This window comes from Mastigoproctus giganteus, chromosome 1 (genome assembly GCF_048544385.1).
Source record: "Mastigoproctus giganteus isolate SK-2022 chromosome 1, ASM4854438v1, whole genome shotgun sequence".
NCBI lineage: Eukaryota > Metazoa > Arthropoda > Arachnida > Uropygi > Thelyphonidae > Mastigoproctus > Mastigoproctus giganteus.
This window is the reverse complement of record NC_143575.1, coordinates 188,022,070-188,047,415: the sequence shown is the minus strand read 5'-3', so window position 1 is coordinate 188,047,415 and position 25,346 is coordinate 188,022,070. Positions and strand designations below refer to the sequence as shown.

At 34.2% G+C, this 25,346-nt stretch overlaps 1 protein-coding gene across 1 annotated transcript in view; it reads left to right on the top strand.

Moving 5' to 3' along the window:
• Positions 1 to 25,346, top strand: part of eIF2gamma (eukaryotic translation initiation factor 2 subunit gamma) — a 109,229-nt gene that overhangs the window by 15,370 nt on the left and 68,513 nt on the right. The window contains exons 2-4 of the mRNA XM_090375253.1: positions 4,989 to 5,052; positions 5,161 to 5,222; positions 17,679 to 17,744. Coding sequence (XP_090231379.1) covers positions 4,989 to 5,052; positions 5,161 to 5,222; positions 17,679 to 17,744 — 192 coding nt within the window. The remainder of the gene's footprint in view (positions 1 to 4,988; positions 5,053 to 5,160; positions 5,223 to 17,678; positions 17,745 to 25,346) is intronic.

Sequence of the window (25,346 nt, the reverse complement as noted above, 5' to 3'; positions counted from 1 at the left end):
GTCCGACTTACGTCCAGATCGCTTTACGACCGGTCGGTCGGAACCTAACATGGTCGTAAGTCGACGACTACCTGTATACTGTTGTGTCCCTATACGTGTTCTGCATCTGTATAGTACTTATTGTGCTTTTACTATAATAACTAGATTACAGACTGATGTAATGTACAATCTGCTATTGTTGGCATTAATCTGATCTGGCTAATAACTTTTATATTCATCCCTATTGTTTATATATATATATATATATATATATACAGTAATACCCCGAAGTTACGCGATAGGTGGGTCCAACGAAAATCGCGTAAGTCGGGGTAAAACTTTGCATATAAATACATATAAATTTTGCTTAATTGGGACCAAGGACTAACAAAAACACCTAGTTTAGAAGAAAAATATTAATAAAATTGCAGTTCTTTATACATATTAATACAAAATATGTATTAAAAAAACAAATGACTTACGTTAAAAAGTTATTTCGATGTCGATGGCTTCATAAAATTAACAAATTCGTCTGACGACACAGCGCGTTCTTTTTTTCACGCAGAATTTCTTCGTAGCAAGCTAATAATTTTTTTTTATTCCTTGCTTTGTAGCTATAACGCGTTCTTCGTTGGAGTCTGTTTTCTAAAATTTTTAAGCCCTTTACAAGTGAGCCCTTTTCAATTTTCAACCTGTCAAGTTTGCAATTGTCATGTGCTTTTCGCCGTTGCTTCATTTAGGCCTGTAGCACGTGCAATATCACATGGTCTTTCATTTCGCTCAAAGCGTTTCACAATTTCATATTTTTTCTCTATCGACAGAGGCGGACTGGCCATAAGCCTTACCGGGGAAACCCCGGTGGGCCGGTGTGATTTTGGCCATAAACCATAGTATGAGGCCACTACAAATTTTCCCGGGTAAGAATTTTTGACCAAGTCCGCCTCTGTTTATCGATAATTGCTTTTCTTTTTCTCTCTGAATCTGCAGTGTCTTCACCAGTACGCTTCCTTTTCACACCTTTTAAGTATTTTACTAATTTTTAGGGAATAAAGCACAATTACAAAACGAGGAGGCACGCTTGATACGCATAAACAAAGCTGCGCGCATGTAGCAACTGAATAAACAACACCATAAAGGCAGAGACACACTATTAACACCTCACATTTCTAGGGGTTACTACCATAAAAATCCAGTTGCGTTTCTGCTAGTGGAATCTGTTATAAACTGGTAGTAAACTCGATCTAATTGCATTTGCGATTATACCGATAGCTGGAATTGTGTTGGTTTTTAGGTTACATTATGGTGAAATGTGTTTCCCCTTCACTGATATAAAAAACATAAAAGCAGCAAAGTTGAATTTTGTTCATCTTTCGCTCTCATTCTCCGCCGTCGCACCGTATATCGATAACATATGAAAAACGACCTTGAAGATAGTGGGCGGCAGCGTTGCCAAACGAAAAAATCAAGAACCGCGTAACTCCGAGTTCGCGTAAGTCGGGGTAGCGTAAGTCGGGGTATTACTGTATATATATTTGTTATATATAACAAATGAAAATATGCAACATGCATTCCAAGCCAATCAAGGACATACCGAAATGAAGCTAGTGAGAAAGGCTGCATGTGGGTTTCATTCGCATAACTGTGCACAAGCTGTCAAATAAATACGTACATAACTTGAAATGTGTCATAAGATGGCAAATTGTAGTATGATAAACTCTAATTAATTAGGACCATTGTCTAGTAACATGGTCCCCACTTAGTTGCTTTCACATTTCATCAAGGAAGTGGTCTCTTTTAATTAAGAATTGGATTATCGTGAGTTTCTTAATATGTTAAGATATTTTTTGAGATGCTCCATAGACGAAGTCTTCTTTGAGACTAGATACAGCCTGGGGGTATACTGGACACCATCCGTGTTACACATTTTCATCATCATCAAACTCTAAAGGCTTCACCTTGTTGCTGCCACCATACATCTCTGTCTACTGCTGAATGTTTCCTTTCCTCATAACCCCTAAAGTTCATTTTCCTCATTAAGTTTTCCAAAATTTTCTTCCTTGGTCATCCCCTTCCTTTCTTTCCCAATATTTTTCCTTCTGAGATATTTACTAAAAAAATTTGTCTTAGGGCGTGTCCAAAAAATTTTGATTGTCTTTTTTTTCGCTGTCGTGAGTAGCTGCTGCTTTTCTTGCATCTTGTTCAAGACAGATTCGTTGGATCGTCGCTCGGTCCAGCTAATCCTCAACATCCTCCTACAGACCCACATCTCCAATGCATCCAGTCTCTTGATATCTTGCTTGCATAATGTCCAGGTTTCACTTCCATACAGCAGCACACTCCAAACGAATGACTTAGCAAACTTTTTCCTGGTCTCCCTGTCAATGTCTGTTGGTTAGAATATTTTGCTTGTTACTGAAAGCTTGCTTGGCAAGGATGATTCTTTTTCTGATCTCTGTAGTGCACCAGTTGTCCTGGGTAATGAAATTTCCCAAATAACAAAACTGTTTCACTTGTTCCACTTTGTTTTTCCCTATTTTGATGTTTGTTTGAGGTTGTTCATCATTCTTGGTGACGACAAGTATTTTAGTATTTTGTGCATTTATCTTTAGATGTGAATCTCGTAGCCTTAATGATAGCCTTTCCAACATCTTACACAGCTCCTGCTCTGAGTCAGCTAATAATGCTATGTCATCTATGAATCTGATGCAGTGAATCTGTTGTCCATTAATCTTTATACCCTTTGCTTCCTGCTTCATTTTTGTTATGGATACCTCGATGAACATGTTGAAAAGGTACGGGGATAAAGAGCAACCCTGCCTCACACCTCCTGATCCTTGCTTCCTTTATGGTACCATTAATATCTATTTCAGTATGTTGTGTCTTGTACAGATGTAGGATAGTCTCTCCAGTCCAGGCCAAAGTTTTTCATGACTCTGAACAACTTCTTCCAATTTATGTTATCAAAGGCTTTTTGTATATCAACAAAAGCAATGTATGTTCTCTTATTCATTTCCATTCTTCTTTCAAGAATTGTTCTCATTGCTAGAAGTGCCTCCCTTGTCCCACATCCAGTTCTGAAGCCAAACTGATCTTGATTGATGACCTTTTCTATTCTTTTCTTGATCCTGTTCTTCACTACATTCAAGATGATTTTGGATGCATGGGACAGTAGGGTTATAGTCCTGTAATTGGCACAGTCATTAGCATTTCCTTCCTTTGGAAGAGTGATTGTTCTGCTTTTATTAAAGTCATCTGGGCTTTCACCACTTTCATAGATTTTTTTGTATCACTTGTTAAAGCCTATCTTTCATATCTCCTCCCATATTCTCGAGTTGCTCCCGCCTGGAAATTGTCTGGTCCTGCTACTTTCTTGTTCCTTAATTGATTTAATGCTAACTCAAATTCACTCCTTGTAATTGTTGGGCCTTTAGCATCCTCTTCCACCTTGTCTTCTGTTTCAATATAGTCAATCTCATCAGTTGTTTCTTCTCCACAGTAGAGTTCTTCTAGATATTCCTTCCAACACTCACCAGTTTCCTCTGGGTCCATCAGTAGGTTCTGTTGTTTGTCTTTAACCATTGTGCTCCTCGTTTTGGGATTGTATTGTAATGACGTAATCTTTCTATATGCTTTGTCTGTTCTTCCCTTTGTCAAGTCCTCGTCAATGTCTTCTGCCATTTTATTCATCCAGTCTTGTTTTGCTTCCTGACATTTGGTTGTAATTAGGTTCTTTGTGTATCTATAGTTCTCCTGATCTTCCTCTGTGGTTAATTCCTATATTTGTTACGTCTTTGTATGAGTTCTAGTATTTCTTCCGTGATCCATGGTTTCCTTGGACCAAAGCTCCTCCTTCCTAATGTCTCCTGCGTTACTTTTAATATACCTTGCTTTATCAAATCCCAGTTGATTTCTCCTGTTATGCTAACTATGATTTCATTAATTTTCTCTTCGTAATTCTTCTTAGCATGTTCATATTGTAATTTATTCAAATCCCAGCTAGTCCTTCCAATTTGCTTGAATTTCTTAAATCTAAGATTGAACCTTGCCATCACGAGACAGTGGTCACTGTCAACTTCTGCTCCAGGGTAACTGTGGCTTGACTTAATTTTGTTGCGGTATCTTGTCTCGACTAGTATATAATCAACCATCCTTTGTCAATTTCAAGAGATCTTCAATTTTCTCATACATCTCTTCTATTTCCTGGTCCTCACCGTTAGATGTCAGGAAGTATACCTGGATAATTACTAGGTTTCTCGGTGGTGTTTTTATTTTCACATTCAGTAGTCTGTCATCTACATGATAGGTATTCATAACATTCTTTGCCCAGTTTTTCTGGATTAGGATACCAAAACTATTTTGTCCAGTTTCTGTACCTCCACTGTAGATCATTCTCTACTCATCACTGAAGAAATCACCATTGCCTTGCCATCGGGTTTCACTCAAGCTCAAGATGTCCATTTCCCTATCACGCATCATCCTTTTCACCTCTTCCAGCTTCCCCAATCTGAGTAGAGTTCATACATTCCATGTCCCAATTTTATTTCCTGTTTACACTTTATAATGAATTATTCACTGATGATGCAATAAATTTTTCTACCATCACAATCTAGTAACAATTTTTGAAAGCTTCATTTGGTATATCCAAATATTAATGATTGCTGTATTTTATTAGTTATTTAGTTGTTGGATAAGCAAAAGGCAATTCGGGCTTTAATATGTTGTCTATAAATTTATCGTAGATGTTAATTTGTCTTTGTAAAGTAAAGGATCAAAGTTTCCCACTGGAAAAGCTTCTGCTTTGTGGGGCTGATATTAATTTTGTACCGTAGGTCCAGAAAAATTATGATTATCAGTGATTTTCCAAATCAGACATTTCCACTAAGCAGATAAATTTCTTGTTAACTAATTCAGATAGGGTACATTAAACCTTTTTTTTTTTTTTTTTTTTTTTTTTTGATTTTTAGTATTTTTATTTATTAATGACATCATTCCTCATTTTAACTTTATAGAATGTTAGTGAACTGACACCACTGACTGCTGAAGTCATCAGTAGACAGGCAACAATTAATATTGGTAAGTATATTACTGATATGATGTATTACTTGATTGTATAACTTTTAACATTTATTTGAAAGTATTATGTAAAAATTTGTAAATTGCTTTTGAAATTTTACCCATTAGGGACTATTGGACATGTAGCCCATGGAAAATCCACAGTTGTTAAAGCCATTTCAGGTGTACAGGTAGTAAATCTAAATGATTACTTAACTTTTCTGTAATTTCTTTAAGTTTTTTAAATTTCTAAACTAAATTTTATATTAATTTATTGTTTTAGTTTATATGCTATTTGAATACTTTATCCAAATTATAAATAAAGCTTCCTTTTGTACAAAAAATTCTGTTGAAGCACTCCTTGAATCAGCTTCATTTTATTTTCATTCGGAATTTATCTATATGGTTTTCCTAACATATTATCAAAAAAAATTATCCTATTTACAAGAATAATAAATGCCTGGCATAGCGGAGTGGTCAGGAATGAGGGTGCACATATGCTCTTTGAGCAGACTTTGGTTTGAGTCTACGTGAGATGCCGATACCAGTAAACGTTCTGCTGTGAGATATGGTGTGGTTGATAAATTACTTTGAAAAAATTGTTTATTTATAAAATAAAACTGGTTATATTTGATCATGATTAAAATAAATTTTAACTTGTCAGCACTATATTGTTTTGTAAAGTTAAGCGGGTATGTGGAATAAATTTTTCACTGAAAAATTTACAATTAATTTATAATATATATATATTTTTCTGGTCACACACCAGTCTGATAGCAAGGCAGATATGCAAATATAAGCAAAGAATCAAGGCCATCAAATAGGAAAGGAGCATTTGGTTTATATTATATCTCCAATATGTGTTAACTTTTACCTAACCATCTTGGTATATAAGCGACAGTACAGTAAACCCTCAATATTAAGAGACTAATATGGGTTAACCCCCTAAATCTGATTGTCCATTGCTTAGCTTGTTGGAATTTTTTTGTTATTTTTGAGGTCTGTTAAAGTGAGGGTTTTGTTACTGTATTTATCCTTTATTGTTTCTTTTCCTTTATATAAGATTGATGAATTTATTAGCAGATTCTGTTTACTCAGAGTTCCATACAAACTGAGGATTTACTTGAATTATTTTCCAATTTTTATGAAGTTAGGCCATTTTGTCCTTGGAATTTTTGAAGGATAAAAAATAACCATATTGTATACCCACTGGGTATGAGAGATTTTGGTTATGGTATAATTAATTTTTTTAAATACAGAATTAGATGATACCTGTCTTTCAGATTGCTCAGATACAAAACATTACATTCAGCTCTGAGTGTAATGTTTTGTATTTGACAGAGGTATATTATTATTGCCAAGAAAAAAACTTTAGTGAAAAATGTCTTCTAACCACTGCATTATATTCTTCTTAAAGTTGAGGTGTGGAGTTTAGCCACTGAAGTTTTGTTTTTAAAAATAACTGTTAAAATGTTATAGATATGATATTTCATTTTTAGAGTATCTGTGGAATTGGGCCTAGGAGAAGAAAAAAAAAAATTGACTAGCAAGAAATATTCCAAAATGGCTGTTGATAGAAAAATTTTAAAATGTTAGGGTAGAAATCTGCCTCATGCATCCATTAATATTCAATAATGAATGCTTATGGTGAAAGCTTAATTATATTAATAATAACGTAATTGACATTTAATGCACATTCCTTAACAGTTAGAGCTAGCTGTCTATTAGAGTAAACATAACCATAAAGTTTTGTTGTCACAATATATAGAATTGGTTACAAAAGATTGTCTTGATTTTAAAAATTTATTATTAAAAAGCAAAAATATATGGTGAAAAACAATCTGTACAAATAAAAAGAAGTCAATATTTTTTTCATATTGACAATTACTGTTTTCTTCCGGAGTATTAGCAGGCCAGTCTTGAAAATGAGGTCTGAACTCAAATAGTCTGCGAATATACACACATATCAGACACCAAAATCTGTGATGGTTGTTCAGTGAGAATTTAATAAAATAAAAGATTCACAAATTGGGCATTATATCATGAATATTATCAAAAATTTACTGATGCAGGATACATCCACAGTGGAAAACCCGGAATACTAGTAGTTGAGCACATTTAAAATTTCATTCTTCATAGTCTGGGGAAATATCTAGGAGAACAACACAGTTAAACCTTAAAAATTTTGTGACCTTTAAAAATTACGATTGATAACATCATTTGTTTCTTAAATATATATTGATACATATTTTTATTAATTTTTTTTGGCAAAAGATGAAAAAAACAAAATGGCATGATATGCTACACAGCTGTGGATAGAAGCAATGTGTATTGCCACATTATGCCATTTGTTGTTTCAGGAGATTCTGTAATTTTCTCAGTGCTCTAAACTTAGTTGAAACAAATTATACTTTCTTGGTTGTAATTTGACAAGTGATCTGTTTAATCTCTTTTTCATCACCTGAAATTGGATTTGATCTCTCCAGTTGAAATAAATCTTTATTTGATAGAGCCTCCCTAGGCAAATTTAATGCCAAGTTTAACATGGGAATCAAATTTCCTGCCTCAACTTCATTGAAGCCTCATATCGTGGGAAAATTCAGAAATGTCTTATTACAATTGTTAGTTCATCAATTTATGAATTAACAATTTAGCTAGAAATCATAACTGCCCTTTTACACACCTGCTGATCATATTACTGCCACGTTAAATTCATTTGATTTTGCCTCAAGATTCTCCAGTATTGTTAATGGCATGCTTGAGGTAATTTCACCAGAATTCTTGAATCAGTGAGTTAATGTTTTCTTTAAATAGTTCACCTTAAATGTATAGATCAATAGCCTTGATCCATAGGTTGGATAAAGGCCATATTTTTTGGGAGAAATTGAACTCCAGTGTTATCATCGGGAAAAGTAAAAATGCTTTGTGCATGATATTATTTTTGCGGTATTGTTCTATGTCAGTGCAGAAATAAGAAGTAAACTATTCTTCAAAAATCTTCCTAGTTACCCACCCACCTCTTCATATTCGATCACCACGAACAGGAGATTTTTGTATTCTTTAAGAAGCACTGGATTCTCTTTGCGATAGAGTAGCATGAGCATCAAATTAAAATCCATTTTTTGGCATTTGCTCCTAAAAGATTGGTTAATCTATCTTTTGCCACCTTAAATCACGTGTGGACTTTTTCTCATGAGGAAATAAACATTTTTTTTTTTTTTTTTTTGGACATTCTTTTATGATAGCTTGCAAAGTTTCGTGGCACGCTTCTGCTGCTTCAAAATCAGCACTAGCTCCCACACCATTTAATTTCAGATTGTGTAGATTAGCTATTTTTTATATCACTCAAACTATTCAGAGTTTGCCTTAACTTTCAGTAGATGTAAATTCACTTTTAAATCTTCAAAGAGGCTCTTGGCATTCTCTTGAACTATTCATGTGCTTAAGGATACTCATTGTTTTATTTGGTCTTCAGTGCAAATTATTAACAAGGCCTTCATTTTTTTTCCATTGTCAAACTATGCAAATGCTGCAATTCCATAGTTGATGATGGAAGTACATCTTGACTGTACTTGTTTATTTTGTCTTTATTTTTCCTTGTAGTACACACAGTAGATTCATTCAACCCCATTGAATTAGCAGCATCAATCACATGATCACCCTTTTCAAGGTGCTTAAGCACTAAGTTTCACTTATAAATTAATACATTTTCTCTTACTAGTACAAGGAGTTGAAGAAGATGGTCTTTTTGAAACCATAATGAGCAATAAATTTCTTTAAAATATGAATCAAATAAATTTAAATTCACAGAACAGAAATGTAATAAGCAGTTTTCTCTGTGTGATGCATGATAAAAGATTGACACAAGTAAGGACAGGTGACACAATTTTGACAGTTGTAATTACCATTACTTTTTTCTACATTTTAATATATTCAGATACTTGTAGCATGATATGAAACCGTGAGGAGTGCACATGACACCACCACCCCAAAAATGCACAAAAAAACATCGTATACATTCCATTTTTTATTTATTTTATTATTAATTTTTTTCATATTATGAGTATGTGAATATTTACAAGGTTGCAATCTAGAAGATAATCTAGAGAATGACTGAGCTTCATTTGATTTTTGTTGAAGTAACTGTAGTCATAGTAATGTGTAAATTAATCTTAAGATTGAGATTAGGTAACTACAGTCTTTGATCTGACATGGTGCATATGAATAAAAATTGAGATGCATGAAGCATCAAAATTTTCATAAGTTTCTTGGCAGGAAAACTGCACAAAAGTGAAAATAAATATACTAAATGTAAAAGTTGCTTTGAAAACCATGCAAAAGTGAAATTGCACTAAATGAAAGCATACTAAACAAGGGATACCTGTACTGCTTTGTCTGCAGATCCATAAAAGGGTACCTACATGAACCTTTTTTGGGAAAAAAAAAGTATAAGTAACAAATAAAAAGTACAGAGTTTTTTTTTTTTTTATTATTATTTTTATAGATTACTTTACACTTTATTATTATTTTATTTTATTATTTTTTTTTAATGCAGGCCTAACACTTGGGATCTGGCAATCTGTTTTGTGCACACTACATCCAGGTGCAGCTGTCTACTTTTTGATAATTTTACATGATCAACTTTTTATTAACTGCATTATTTTAGTTTTATTTATTCTTTTATCCCTTGGACTGTTGATCAAAATTTGCACCATGAAGTTACTGAAGCAATCTTGTGATCGCTTCGATGATATCCTATTTACAAAAAATGAGAAAAAATAAACATACATGAAATGGCACATAGGTTGTTTTTACAGGATGATTATTTTATACTTTTTGGAAAAATAAAAGTAAGGACGTTTAGGTCCCCCCCCCTCCCCCTTTGTGATTAACACTGAATACTTTTCCATTGCTTTGGCAGCTGCATCTTCCAGGCTCACATACTATATCCCAACTGTCGTGTCCAGGGGAAAATCAGCAGTATTGATGGCAGTCGAGAAGTTTTACTGTTTTTAAATATAGGAAACAAACTATTTAGCAGCGAGGAATGATATTCAAATGTTTGATGATGAATTGCAGAATGGTATATATAAATTACTGGTAATGCAATCGACCAAATGAACTGCACTTGCTCTTGGAAATCTGGAAAAAAAATTAAAAGAATTCAGTGAGAATTGATGGTAAATTTTCCACACCTGATAAAAAAAAAAATGAAAAACAACTACATATCTGGACGACTACAACCAATGTATGGTTTGCTGAAAGATGAATGAATTCTATGCTGTGAAGAAAGAGATACCAACAATGAAGAAATTACTTAGGGGGGGAAAGAAATTAAATAGAAAAAAATAAATTTCAATGGTAGTATTGATCTTTTATGAAAAGTTGGTATTTGGGAGCATTTGGTACAAATCCAATCTGGATTTGTACCAAATGCTGTCTTAATATTAAAATCCAAATTAAAAATGAGATTACCACAGGGCAATGACTAGGGCTAATTTTGTGAAATGGATTCAATCTGTATGTCCGACATGATAATCGAGAAAAACTTTCGCCCATTTTGAAAACAAAATTGATATTTGTAACAGGTAATGTCCTGATCATAGTGCACAATTGAGTAGATCTCCAGTGGTATCAGCAACAAAAGCAGGGTGGAATTGAGAAAATCTGAACTATGAGAGGGTGATTATTTAATTCACAGACTGGTGCAAGATATTATCTTGTCATCATCTGAATCTTTTATGGATTTCTCCTTCTCGAAATACTCCATTGAACTTTACACACTTTCGGCACTGTCGTACCCACATATTAAATGCTTCTTGCAAGCCATTTTTCAAAAGACTGCGAAGTGCTTCCGTTGTTATTGTTGTGGCTGTGAGTATTGTTGTCAGATGCAAAACACTTGCTTTTCACAGCTTTTTTTTTTTTTTTTTTCATGAGGAAACAGGAAGAAATCATATGGGTTTGAGTCTAGTGAATAAGATGGATGTGGCAGAACCTTGGCACATATGGCAGTATGTCAGCACAATATTAGCCATATTGGGTCTTGCATTGTCTTAATGGAGAAACCACAACAGAAAGTTCGGTCACACCAGACTGGCAAACTGTAATCAATATCTTTACAAAGTCAAAGTCCTGCTTAAGTAACAGATCAATTCAGGTCACTACCCAACACCTGTCATTCAAAATTTATAAACAGAGGTTGCCCACAGGGGTCAGTGCTAGGATCACTCCTTTGGAACTCTCTACTTGACCAGTGGTTCACCAGAAGCTTTGAAACTGCATCAGTTTTGCCTCTACAGATGACTTGGTTATTTGCATTGCAGGAAGATCCAGGAGGACCCTTGAAGACTGAGCAAAGATTGTCCTGGATGACTTTGTAAGCTGGACCCTCACAAATAAGTTAAAAATATCAAACACAAAAGAAAGCTAATGATCTTCAAAAACATGTTGGATTACCAGATCCCCTAAAGTGCTTATTCACGGAAAGCAAATTCCATATGTGACATCATAGGGAATAACATCTTGGCATCATATTGGATGACAGGCTCAGTTTCCAACCACAAGTGAACAGTTTAGCAAACAAAACCAAAGCCTTCACTGCAGCCATTATCAGGCTCTCCCGTTCAGACTGGGGACTCACCAAAAGAAAACTATCTCTCTACTATAAAGCTGTGTTCTTACCAATTGCCTCCTATGCTGCTGGGGGTCTGGTTTCATATGGTCACTAACAGCAAAATCCAGGCCAAACTCCTTTCTATGCAAAGAACCATGCCGCTTGCGACACACTGAGTACCAAGAACAACCTCAGTTAGTGCACTGCAGGTTGTATCAAGGGCCCCCTTCCCCTGGACCTATATATAGTTTATAGAGGCTGCATCTACAAACACAAAAAGGTCTACCAACCTCATTCCTCAGAATAGACTGCAATCCTGCTACAAATATCAAACAGGAAAAAATGAACCTGTGGAATAAACTCCTCTCCCTTTGGCAGGTTGGATGGGATGAAAGTCCCACTGGATAAGTTGCCAGACTTTTCATCTTGGATGTCATGTTTGCCATGAATAAGTCTCATTGTAATTGGTTCTATCCATCCATGAGCATGTCCTAAGAGGACATGGTGCTCTTAAAGTGAAAGTGTTCCAGTTTGGACTGGTGACAACTCCTCATTGCTCCTGGGAAGAGGAATCCTGGAACCACAGCCTATTGTCCTGCCCCAACTACAAAGAACAATGGACAACACTTAAAAATAAGGTTCAGAACATCTCAGAAGTCAATCTTAAAGCCTTAATTGAAAATGAGACTAACTTCCTTCAAACCTTCACAAATGATGTCTTCAGCAGAAGAATGCTGTTGCTTCCCCACACTGGATAATTCAACAAACTCTTAATGAACTGATCCCTGTGTTACCTACCAGCCATCTTGGACTTGGAATTCTTTTGATCTCTGAGGTTGTTCAGAGATCTCAACCATTTTTTTTTATTATTTTATTTATTTTATTATTATTTTTATTTATCTCTTTTTTGTATTATTATTAAGTTATCTTTTTTTCCCTTATTTTTTTTTTTTGCTTTATTTATTTTATTTATTTATTTTTTTTCTGCTGGTACTTAGGACTGGGCATCCTGAGTATGGGATTGCTAGCATCCACTGGTATTGCACTACCTCCAGTGGATGTGGGATTTTATTAGTGCACTACTGAGGTGCAGTTAGTTGATTATGCCCATCTCCACGTGCCTTGGGACGGGCATCAGGCAGCAGTTGCTCAGGTGTTGGCTGCTCACATTTCATGCCTTGTTTACACAGATTCTGTAGTCAACACAGAGACAATTTGCAGAGATAGACCCAGGTCCTGGAGCCACCACAAACAGCCACGTATATACATATGCGTATACATAAAGGCATAATATGGCCTTAGTAGCCCTTGTGCCATTGAACAACATATCAACCAACCAACCTACCGCATACATAAATGTCATTTAGTGTGTATACATGTATTTCTTTTACTTTTGAGTCTTTGAGAGTTTTGTTGCATTTTACAATTTTGTAAGGGAAGCTCGATCTTCTGCTGGAGTTTCTTACACAGGTTCGAATGATTATAAATTGAGTGTTTCTGTTTATTTTATTTATGTAAATAAATAAAATAAAAAACCATCAGAATGTGGCCATCCTACCAAGATGACACTCATTACCATATGCTTCATTCATCTCTCTGTTTCCAATGCATTTAAGCCCCGTCTGACACAATAATGAATGACATATTGCTGTTCAATCTGTATGTCCGACATGATACTTGCTTCAAATCGATCATCAGTGACATGCAGCTAAATAAAACTTGTTTCATGCAATACTAGCTTGACAAGTACTGGAATGCACACAGTCTGCTCAGTAGCAATCAGGGAGAGCACCTGTTATGGAAAGTTTGTGCAGTAAACATAAAATCTTGCACCAGTCCACAAATTAAATGATCGCCCTTCTTATTTGAAATTGTTAAGCAAAATGAAGGGACCCACACATATGTGATTGACAAACTTTTTAATGAAAATGAACATTAGGCTTGCCACCATATCATTGTGACCTTAATTCTATAGAACATATCTGGGAATAGTAAAATCATATGTTGCAAAACAGAATATTCATTAACCCAAAGGTCGCGGGTTCGATTCCCGCCTCGGGCTTGGATCAAAGTACTGCAAAAACCTTGGGAGGTGCAATATGGCCACAGAAGCCGATGCGCCAACAACTACCAAATCAAAAAAAAAAAAAAAAAAAAAAGAATATTCATTGAAGTATAAACAATGTTTTGAAAGCTACAGAACTAGAATTCAACTCATTAAATGTAGAGAAATGGAATAGTGCTTGCTGCCATATGGATGAACTGTATCATGAATGATGGAATAATTGATGAGGAAGTAGATAACATTGTAATACCATGTGACAGCAGTGAAGCAGCTAGCCAATCCTCTGAATCTTATCGAGTGGAATTAAACTAGCGAAACAGAAAGCTAAACTTTTAATCTCTAAAATATAAAAATAAGATTTCGTGAAAATTGGCAAATATGACAATATTATTGTAACACTATTTATCAATTTTTGTACAATAGCTTTTAACACAGCTATAAATTTGAATTTACATGCAAGGTTACATAAATCAACAAAAGTCTTGCTAGTGTGGAAGTGACCAACCCACAAGTTACAGTCATTATCTGGGAAGTTAAAATCCCTCATTATAAGACATTCTGATTAACTTGCCCACTTTATTTCGCTGTACAACTGTTTGTTGTGCTCATTATAGTCATTAGACATATAACACACTCCTACTCATTTTTTGCTTTCCTAGCAATTGTCACACTGAACTGACTCAACATTGCACTATCCTTTATTTTCAAATACAGTCGATTCTGGTTATTTGGGACACATCGGGACTAGTGCATTTTGGCCCGATTAAGCGGCTGCCCCAATTATGCGAAGTTTCACGTAAATAGTTAAAAATACAGTGAACCCCCTCTTTACAATTGGTTCACTGTAAAATCAAATTACGTTACAATGGAATCACCATAGTAAAGTACCGTTCACTACACGATGTGTAGTAAGTGCCGGTCATTGTGATCACATTTGTGAATTGAATTTTAATTCTATTAAACAGCGATTCTAATTAGCGAAAATAGGAGGAATATTATCCACAGTCTATAAAAGTAAAGATATATTAAGCACAAATTTACCCTCTATTACTTTACCAATTAAAAAATTAAATGATACGTGAAAATCGGAAGAATATATGTGATAATCAGAATAATTAATACGTACTGTAATATGTACATACTAACTAGTTGGCATTTCTGTTCACTGACATTTGTGGGTTGGGGGTTAAAATTTAAAACAGTAAAAAGATAAGCAATCAATAACAAAGAACACGGCACTCACAAATTGCAAGTAACAAGATACGCGTAAGTGCGAATGGAGTAACAAGTTACGAAGCTTTAAAAATAGGAATGAAGAGAAGATTCTGAAAATTAATTTTTTTATATGATTGAAGATTTCATGGAAGTGTAAACTCATTTCATCATAATAACTCACAGAATTCCAGCTGTTGGTATTATCGCAGATTCAATAAGATCGAGTTTACTATCTGTTTATGATAGATTTCATTAATATAAAATCCCAATAAACAGGTGACTGCTAATTGTTTTATGGTTATGACCTCCAGAAATCTGACTGTACCTCATGGTTTGGTAGTAGACAATCGTAAGGTAATCTCCAGTGCTGCGGTCTCCTGCTCCAATTAAACGGCATGTTGTCCCAATTAAGCAAAGTAAACCCTGGCTATTTTCTCGATTGGGTTCTGTTTTTTAAAATTTGTCCCAAATAAATGGCTGCCCTGATTAACCTGTGGCCCAAATAACTGGAATCCACTGTACAATAAATGCGTGGGAATGGTAGCTCATTGTCGATCGTTGGAAGTTCACGGATACAATTATTAAAGACCAGTGAGATAAGTACAGAGACACATGAACACCACATAGGCTGATATATGATGAACTGAACATTGTACATTTCATGGCCAATTTTACCTTGTTACACCCATTTTTATATAAATTTTTTCAATTAGGCACCTGGTCACCAAGCACTGTAGCCCACATATTCAGTCTTTCCTCATATGGTTGACCTTTTGCTGATCTGACTGGGCATATTGCTCGTTTTGGACGCTTTCAAAAAGTTCTGTTCTTATGTATGGGTTTTTGCTTGAACATAGTATTCTGCAGGTTCTTGTAATCTGCCTTATAATGTGGGATTATGAAATCCCTATTTCTATAAGAAAGTGTGTGATAAGTCATTGATAGGACACTATGAGCCTTCCTTGCAATTTCCTTTTCTCTCTCTACTGTTTTTAATTCAATCCTAAGTGATGTGTGTTATTTTCGGGATGCCCTTTCACAAAAACTTGCATTTTGCTGCATTAAAATAGCTGCTTTTCTGTCTGTCTCTGTGGCCTATCTAAGTTGTCCTGAAGAAGCACTGCTTCATGCTGATCAATAATCACTCAAATGATGTCATTTTATAAAATCAGCATACTATAAAATTACTAAGTCTTGTATCCTTTCTGCACTGTCTTTTAAGAAAATCAAAAACAATAGCCTCAGTACCAGTACTTGGGGAACCCCACTTCCTGTGTTAGCCCAATCTGAAGAGTCGCCTTTACCTTTTACCACAATCTTTTGCCTTGAAGCCATCCTGTGATCCATCTGAGAGTGTATCACTGAGTCCAGTGATACTCTCATAATTAAACTTAATGGTTCTGTGTACTTTCTTGCTGCTTCACTTAAAATTACTGGGCATATGTCATGATTCTCAGGTGCCTTGCTTGCATTTAGGCTCAAATTTTTCTAATAAATATTTTCTGAAATTTCAATATTGCTAATTTCATGCTTTCCAGCATCACTTTTATAGTCTTTTAATTATAAACAGTTTTATGTTCGTAAATATTGAGGCAACATACCTGTTCCAGCACCCATTACATAAGGATCTGATCACCACATGAGAAACTCCTTGTCCCTGTTCTTTATTCTCTTAACCAGTAATTTCTCATAATTTGCCTTTGCTAGCCTAAACTTTTCAGTGGTATGATTACAATTACCTTGTAACTATTGTAGGCTTCAGTATTTTTCATGACTGTGCCTTTTCCCTGCTATCTTTTTTTCTCCATTAAACTAACCAACTCGTTATTCAATTATCTCAACCTCTTCATACTATTTTTGTAATTGTCATCATTGTTCATGAATTTCATAACTTCATGATTCATGCAGGAATTGCCTACATCCATTTCCATCTGAGTAATGATGAATGAAGTAGTGAATGTGAATCTTGTAATAGCCATTCTTAAGGTAAGAATTAAATTTACTAACTGTTACAGAATTAATTTTGCAAAATATTACAGTAATAAAATAAATTTTAAAAAATTACAATAATTAAGCAGATTAAAAATTTACAAAAAATATATGAACAACTGAACTTAAGAATTTAAATTTAGATGAAACTTAAATGAGTCTAACTTAACCAGAATTAGTTTTACAAAAGATAAAAATTAAATTTATAATGTATTAAAAAAAAAAAAAAACAGGTGGTTATTGAATTTTATCCAGACTGCTAATCCTTTAGACTTTAATCCACCTGTCTTTAGAGCAAAGAGGGAAATTTCTGATCTTTGTAACTACCAACTCTGATCTTGATGTTCAGCTATAAAGTCATAATGGGGGAAAAGATTATATTTAAAAGCATTTTTACAAGCTTTCAAATTCCTGAAAAACTCACTCATGGAAGGGTTAAGAATCCCTTTATTCTCCAATGAAATGTGAACCCAGACTTCCAAACAACTGCCATGCCTGCTATATTGTCATGGGGGACTATTTTTTTTTTTTTAATTAATAAATTTTTAAAATTGTGAAGATCATTTGTAATCACCCTGTATATATATATCTTAACAGACATTGGTTGTTAGAATTGGTGTTTTGTAGTTCACTGCTGTGAGTGTAAACATGATAATGTAAAATAAGTTTTTTTTCTGATTATTTTCATATAAGTATGTGACTGTAAATAAAATTGTGATAAGCATAAAGAACTGCTACTTAGCCATTTTGTCTTATTTGTAGACTGTCAGATTTAAGAATGAATTAGAGAGAAATATTACAATCAAACTTGGCTATGCAAATGCAAAGGTAAGGCAACATTTATTAATTTATTAAAATATCATTTGATGTTTCATTAAATGGAAGTAAAATAAAACATTTTTTATATTGTTCTTATTTTTGATTATTATAGTAATGGTAACTATGAGAACAGTTAATTTCGGTGTTTCATATTTTATAATTTTGAAGTCATAACTTAACTACTGCATAGGTAATAGGCATGGAAGCTCACATTCAACAACTTCATTATCACTGTCTTTTCAAGGAATTGCTACTAGAGACCACTACCATCTGATGATAGAGCCTGTAAAACCTAAAAAGGCTGTCATAGCAGTCTCATCTTTTAAATAAACGTCAGATTAAACATTTGGCAATGCTGTTTGCTGAAGAAAAAAAAAAAAAAAAAAATCAATGCAAGGTAACTCCTGGTAAAGTCAAAGTTTAATCTGCTGTAAGCATTAAGAGAATTCATTTACCAGGCTGTTTGAATCCTGCACAAGATGTGATGAGAAAGTCCTCCAACTTTTAATAATTTTAAAAAAGCCAAAGTAGGATTGGTTGTGTCATAATTACAAAGTTCTAACTTCATTAACACTGTGCACTGAATTGGACTGTAAGATAGAAAAGGCATAGGCTGAGTTTGTAAAATCTCATAATGTGGGGAAAAAAAACTTTAAAGTATTTTAGTCACATGATCTTTAAGATATCGTAACTATGTTGATGTATACAAATAGTAAAACCTTACTAATTTGACTAATAGGTAGGGTGGATGGGCAGTCCAAATTATAGAATATTATTATATATAAATGTTTGGGTTCTTATGTGATAATAACAAGAAAATTTATTCCAGTCCAATGTGTGTGTATATATATATATGTATATATATATGTATATATATATATATATATATATATATATATATATATATATATATAATCAAAGTGTAGAGTTCAATATAAATAGGTAAATTCAAGTAGAACATGGATTATGATTTTTTTTTAAACAGACTTTAATTAATACAGCCACTTGCTGACTTATGTGAGGGTTGCGTTCCGCGGAACTCTACGTAAGTGGAATTTTACTTAAGTCAGAATTTCCCCTAAATGCTTGTGCAGCACTTGCAACTATGCGTGCTGAATTTGATTGAAGCAATAAAGAAACGTTTGACGACCATGTAAATAGAATGGTCGACAGGCATAACGTCAGAAAGTTTTACCTTTCGAGCATCGTTGCTAGAATTAACTCTGCAGCTGATAAGTACGCTGCTGCAGAAGTTGAGTGCTGTGGAGATTTAGAAGAATTTTTTCCCAACACATCACAAGCACTGACTTCACCGCGTAGTTTAATGTTTTGGAAACCAGCACAATGCTTGACCCTATTAAACCACCTGTTGCTTGCCACAAACTTGACTTGGGGTTTGTTGTACTTATCCTTAATATCTTCATAAATACTTCTTGCTTTTGCTTGAATGGCTATTAGACTCAGGGGCACTTGCTTCTGAATCTGATTTTCCATCCATATTATTAATAGCTTTCCATCTTTGATATAGCACCTGAATGCTGTTTTGTGATCACTGTTGATCCTCTAACGTGTTTTTATACATGCACTGTCCTTTGAAATGGCATTCACTGTTGAAGCAGCGAGACCTAATTCCCGTGCAATAGATGACAAACTTTGTCCTGCTTCATATTTAATCATTTTCATCTTCATTTCTAAATCAATTTTGTTTTGTTTCCTACCACTTCTACCACTTGCACTTTCCAATGGTCGCTTTCCCTTCACCATTTTAATATGTAAATACGTGTAGGGATGAAGAGAAGATTCTGAAAATTTGTTTCTTATATAACTGAAGATTTCAGTGAAGGGGAACACATTTCGCCATAATAAAAACTAAAAACCCACACAATTCCAATTATCGGGATTATCGCAAATGCAATAAGATTGAGTTTACTACCCATTTATTATAGATTGTGCTAACGGAAAAGCCCAATAAACCAGAAAGTGCAGATTGTTTTTGTTTTATGGTAGTGACCTCCAGAAATGTGTTTTAGAAAAATATCACAAAGGCATTCAAAATTGATTCTTATAACGGAACATATGATAATGATGAAATTGTAGTCCAATTTCCATTATAAAAGTGACGTTTTAGAGAGATAAATAGCTTAGTTATGTAGTGAAAATTTCAGCTTCCGAGTCTTGGAACGAATTACCAAAAAAACAATGTGTTATTGGGTTCACATTGCAATATTTTCATGATACCTCCGTTTATTCCTACGGGATGCAAAACACATTTACATGATTTTAAGTTTACACCGGCTGGAAAAAACTTACATGAAGTCAAATTTCCGTAAGTTGAGTATTAAATAATTTGGGGAGTGCCTGTACATTAAATGTTAATAACTATAAACTGAATCAGATGTAAATGTCCCCAGATCATAAATTTTTTTTTTTTTTTTTGAAAAATCTGCAATTTTCTGTTGAGTGAGTGTAGGTTGTACATGAACTCCCCGACTTATGGAAATTCAACTTTACGTAGGTTTTTGCCAGCCAGTGCAAACTTAAAATCGTGGAAATGTATTTTGCATCCCGTAGGAATAAATGCAGGTATCTTGAAAATATCGTAATGTGAACTCAATAACACTTTTTTTTTTTTTTCTTTTAAATTCGTTCCAAGTCCTTAAAAGTTGAAAATTTTGCTATATTACTAAGCTATTTATCTCTCTAAAAGGTCATATTTATAACAGAAATTGCACTACCCATTCATCGTTATCGTATGTTCCCATTATAAGAATCAATTTTGAATGCCTTTGTGATATTTTTTTAAACCACGTTTCTGGAGGTCATGACCAAAAAACAAAACAATTTGCACTCTCCGATTTATTGGGCTTTTCTATTAGTGTATTTAATTATAAATGGGTAGTAAACTCGATCTTATTGCATTTGTGATAATAACGATAATGGCAATTGTGTGGGTTTATATACTATTATGATGAAATGTGTTCCCTTTCACTGAAATCTTCAATCATATAAAAGACAAATTTTAAGAAACTTCTCTTTTCCTATTTATGTATTACAATGATAAAGGGAAAGCAACCGACGAAAACTGCAAGTGGTGGTAGTGCCAGGAAGCGAAACAAATTTCATTTAGAAATGAAGATGAAAATGATTAAGAAGTACGAAGCAGGACAAAGTTTGTCATCTATTGCAAGGGAATTAGGTCTTGCTGCTTCAACAGTGAATACCATTTTAAAGGACAGTGGTGTATAAAAGAACATGTCAAAGGATCAATGCACTTAAGATTAACAGTGATCACAAAACAGCGTTCAGGTGCTATATCGAAGATGGAACAGCTGTTAATAATGTGGATGGAAAATCAGATTCAGAAGCGAGTGCCCCTGAGTCTATGACCATTCAAGCAAAAAGCAACAAGTAGGTATGAAGATATTAAGGATAAGTACGGCGAATCCCAAGCCAAGTTCGTGGCAAGCAACAAGTGGTGTAATAGGTTCAAGCATCATGCTGGTTTCCACAATGATAAAGTATGCGGTGAAGTTGCCAGTGCCGATTCTGCAGCTGCAGAGAAATTGTGTGATGCATTAGAAAAAATTATTCATGAAGGTGGCTATTCAACGCAGCAAATTTTTAACGTTGACAAGACTGTTCTGTATTGGGAAAAAATTGCCAGATCGAACATACATTGCCAAAGAGGAAAATGCAATGCCAGGTTTCAAGGTATCAATAGGGCCATGCTCTTGCTTGGGCCTAATACAGCGGGAGATTACAGGTTAAAACCACTGCTTGTGTACCATTCTGGAAATCCTTGTGCATTTAAGCGCATCAATAAAGCCACCCTACCCGTTCAATTTCCGATCAAATCAGAGAGTATGGATAACAATATCTCTCTTTGAGGATTGGTTTAAATGCTGCTTCATTCCTGAGGTCTAAAAATATTGTAAAGACAATGACGTTCCTTTCAGGGTTTTGCTTCTATCAGATAATGTTCCTGGACATCCTAAGCATCTAGATGATTTCAATTCGAACATGAGAGTCATATTTCTACCGCCAAACACGACTTCACTCATCCAACCTATGGATCAGGGTATTATTTCGAATTTAAAAGCCTACTATTTACGCACAGCATTTGCTGAGGCATTGTCTGCAGTAGGCAATGAGAAAAATTTTACGTTGAGAGACTTTTGGAAATCTTACAATATTTACCACGCTATCTTAAACATTAATAAGGCCTGTGTGGAAATTACTAAAAGTTGTTTAGATGGTGCATGGAAGAAAATATGCCCACGGCATGTAAAAGGCTTCGAAGGATTTGAAAAAGATGAATCATATGAAGAGGTTACAGATAGGACTGTAAAGGTTGCAGAGCTACTTCAGTTGGAGGTTGATGCCAAAGACATGGAGGAGTTAATAGAGGAAGAAGAGAAGGAATTATCTAACAAATCATGTATTGACTTGCAGGTAGCAATAGTGAAAGAAGAAAATTTTAACGAAGCTCAAGATGAACCAAATGAGCAGCCGAGACGCTTCATAGCCAGAGTGATGGCAATGGCGATGTTTGAGAAGATGGATCCTGACAGCGAACGATTCTTAAAAATTAGAGGGGTGAATGATATGCTTGCTTGCTTGCCAAAAAGAAATCTACAATGAAAAGAAAAAAGCCACCATCCAGTCATCCATTAATAATTTCCTTTGTAAGGTTGAGCGGCCGACCCCTTCTAAATCTCCTCAACCTCCGCAGCGGCATACTTATCAGCTGTAGACGTCGATTCTGGCAATGATGCTCGAGGGGTAAAACTTACAGACGTTATGCCTTTCTCCTCTCTTTTTTTTTTTGTAATTTTATAATTTTGAATTTTTTTTTAAAATTGCATGCTTTTGTAATTTTTCCTGCACATGAGATAAAAAATTGAATAAATACAATAAATAATTCTATTTACATGTTTGTCGAACATTTCTTTTTTGATTCAATAAATTCAGTGAGCACAGTTTCGAGTGCTGCACAAGCATATGGGAAATTCCCCGACTTACATAGTGTTCTGCGGAACGCAACCCTTGCATAAGTCGGGGAGTTCCTGTATATTGTATTTTCATTTCATCGTTCATTTCTATTAGAGTATAAAAAATTGTTTTGAATTCCTTGTCAGAATGAAAAATTGAGAATAGTTAAAAGCTTCTATCTTTACCTAATTTAACTTCTTTCTTCTTAACTTTATTCTTTATGATCACTTCCCACTTCACCTAAAAATTTAGCCCCTTTGAAATGATATGGCTATTTCTTATTCTTTAACACCATACAATATCTGGCCTTATCTTCATTTTTTCTAGCCATGTTCTTGTGTAATGCATTTTGACACTGTTCATCTTTGAGTCTTTAAATAAATTAATACATTGTCATCATTTAAAAGCTTTTTTATTCTTTTATTATTGTATTCTGCCTTACTTCATTCCAAGTAGCTTATTCGTAAATATCACTTTTTATAGTAATTTTTAATAATGACCACTGTATTTTCTCCTGTGACCTATCCACTGTCAGAATCATCAAGAAACCAAACCCTTTCACTTATTTTCTCTTATACAGGCATTTACAGCTGAGTATGGCTCAGATTCATATACTATATGAAGACTGGGATATTGGGAGGTAAAAGTTCACTTAAATTGTCATGGTGAAGAAATTTTATCGCCTGGTGAAGTTTCATTGGAAAGATGTGCAAGTGCATTACCTAACAATAAAAACACCTAAATGCTTTCATTTGCATTTAATTTTTCCTTCAATAGCTTACTTCTTTTAAAAAGTGATTACAAAAACATTTTGAAAAAAGTTGTAATTGTATCATTAAATTCTTGTTTATTCATTCTTACACACACGTACAGAAGGCAGTCCAACTTTGAAGTCTGAATTAGTGAGATTTTGCCATACTAGTTTTATCCAGAAACTGAAAAATTAAGCTCTGTTATATATATGTTGTTGCCCCCCCCCCCCCAACAAGTGAGCACATTCCTGCATAAAGTGCAGCAAAAAACTTAAAAGTTCATCAGAGTGACATCAGTTAAAGCAGGAAAAATTATTGTATAGTTGTCAAAAAACTTTTGATTTATCAGAAAATCAACTATTGTAACTGTGAATGAGTTTTTAAAACCACACTGAATAATTGTAGTGGTGTCAGTAGCTTGGTGATAAATGTTAGTGCCAAAAAAATTAAATAAAATAAATAAAAAATTTGTTAGAACATTGCTTCTTCACAATATTTAACCCTTGACCACACTGTTTGTGTGGCGCTTGACAAACATCGTTTTTGTACAAACTTGGTGTAACGTTGATACATTCCAGTTTTGTCTGTAATGTGAATATGGTCATACCCTTGACAAAGTGTGTGCAGTTTATGGCAAACACAAATTTCACAACAAACACTTGCAGAATCTTATTCTATACCCCCAGCAGTATATTCCATCAGACTACTAAAAATTTTATAAACAACAATAATTATCTGAAAGTAATTACTGCAAAAGCTAAGTTCAATTTCTCCACTATCACACTTCAGTTAGAGAAGCAGTTAAAAATTATATCAACAAAATGTTAATTGCACATGGAACACTTGCAAAACTTTCTACCCTAAGAGGGGAACAAGCTACCATCTTTATTTAGTTATAAATTTTTGTAAATGGTTAAACATTTTAAGTGGCAGTATGCCTTTAGCAGTTTTTGCCCATATGACCTTCTTTTGAAGGATGAAATATATTTATAATGGGCAAAAACTGCTAAAGACATACTGCCACTTAAAATGTTTAACCCATATAGTCCAACTTCAGCAAAATAGTTAATCTTAAAAAAAAAAGCAAAATGAAATTTACTTACATGAAAACACTTGCTTTAATAGATTGTCTTTTAGTTATTTCATATCCGTATTAAAAATATAAAGTGGGTAGATCTTGTTTTCTGCGATACTAATGTGTTAAAATTTTCTTATCCCCTAACATCTGGGAGGAGAGCCACGCATGTTTCACAAGCTGCTAAGTGAAATTTTATTTATTGATTTGAAATTGTTTTTCTCTAACTTTTGATTTAGATTTTTAGTAGTGTAGTATTATTTTATTTATTTATTTTTTTGTGATTTTCTAATTTGGTGTATTTGTACAAAAAACCACAGTGTACTTCTGTATGCATTGTATCGATAGAAGCGTTTGAATTCTACCACCATTGTTTTTGTATTGATATACCAGATAGTATAGGTTTCTGTGTAGCTTCTAGCAGCGTAATCAGTATCAGCAGAGGATTACAAACTATAATTTATAACGTTCTCCAGAACTTGTGTTTTAATAATTTAATTTTATCACGTAGTCTGTAATGTACGACATTAATATTCATAGAGCTTTTAGAATTGGTGATTTGGCATAGATTTTTTTTTTTTTTTTTTTTTATGAAACCCCAAACACGAAAGGTATCAAAACCTATAGTACTTAGTACCGTGCATGGGTTGAAGGAGAAGTATGGGAATGCCGGAAACTTTGCTCTAGAGACTAAACATGGGTTTCACCACTTCAAGCCTCCAATAAGCAAAGTGGTGGTATTTCACCGGTTGATGGAAGTCATCTACCACCTACATCGCAAATGGCTCACGC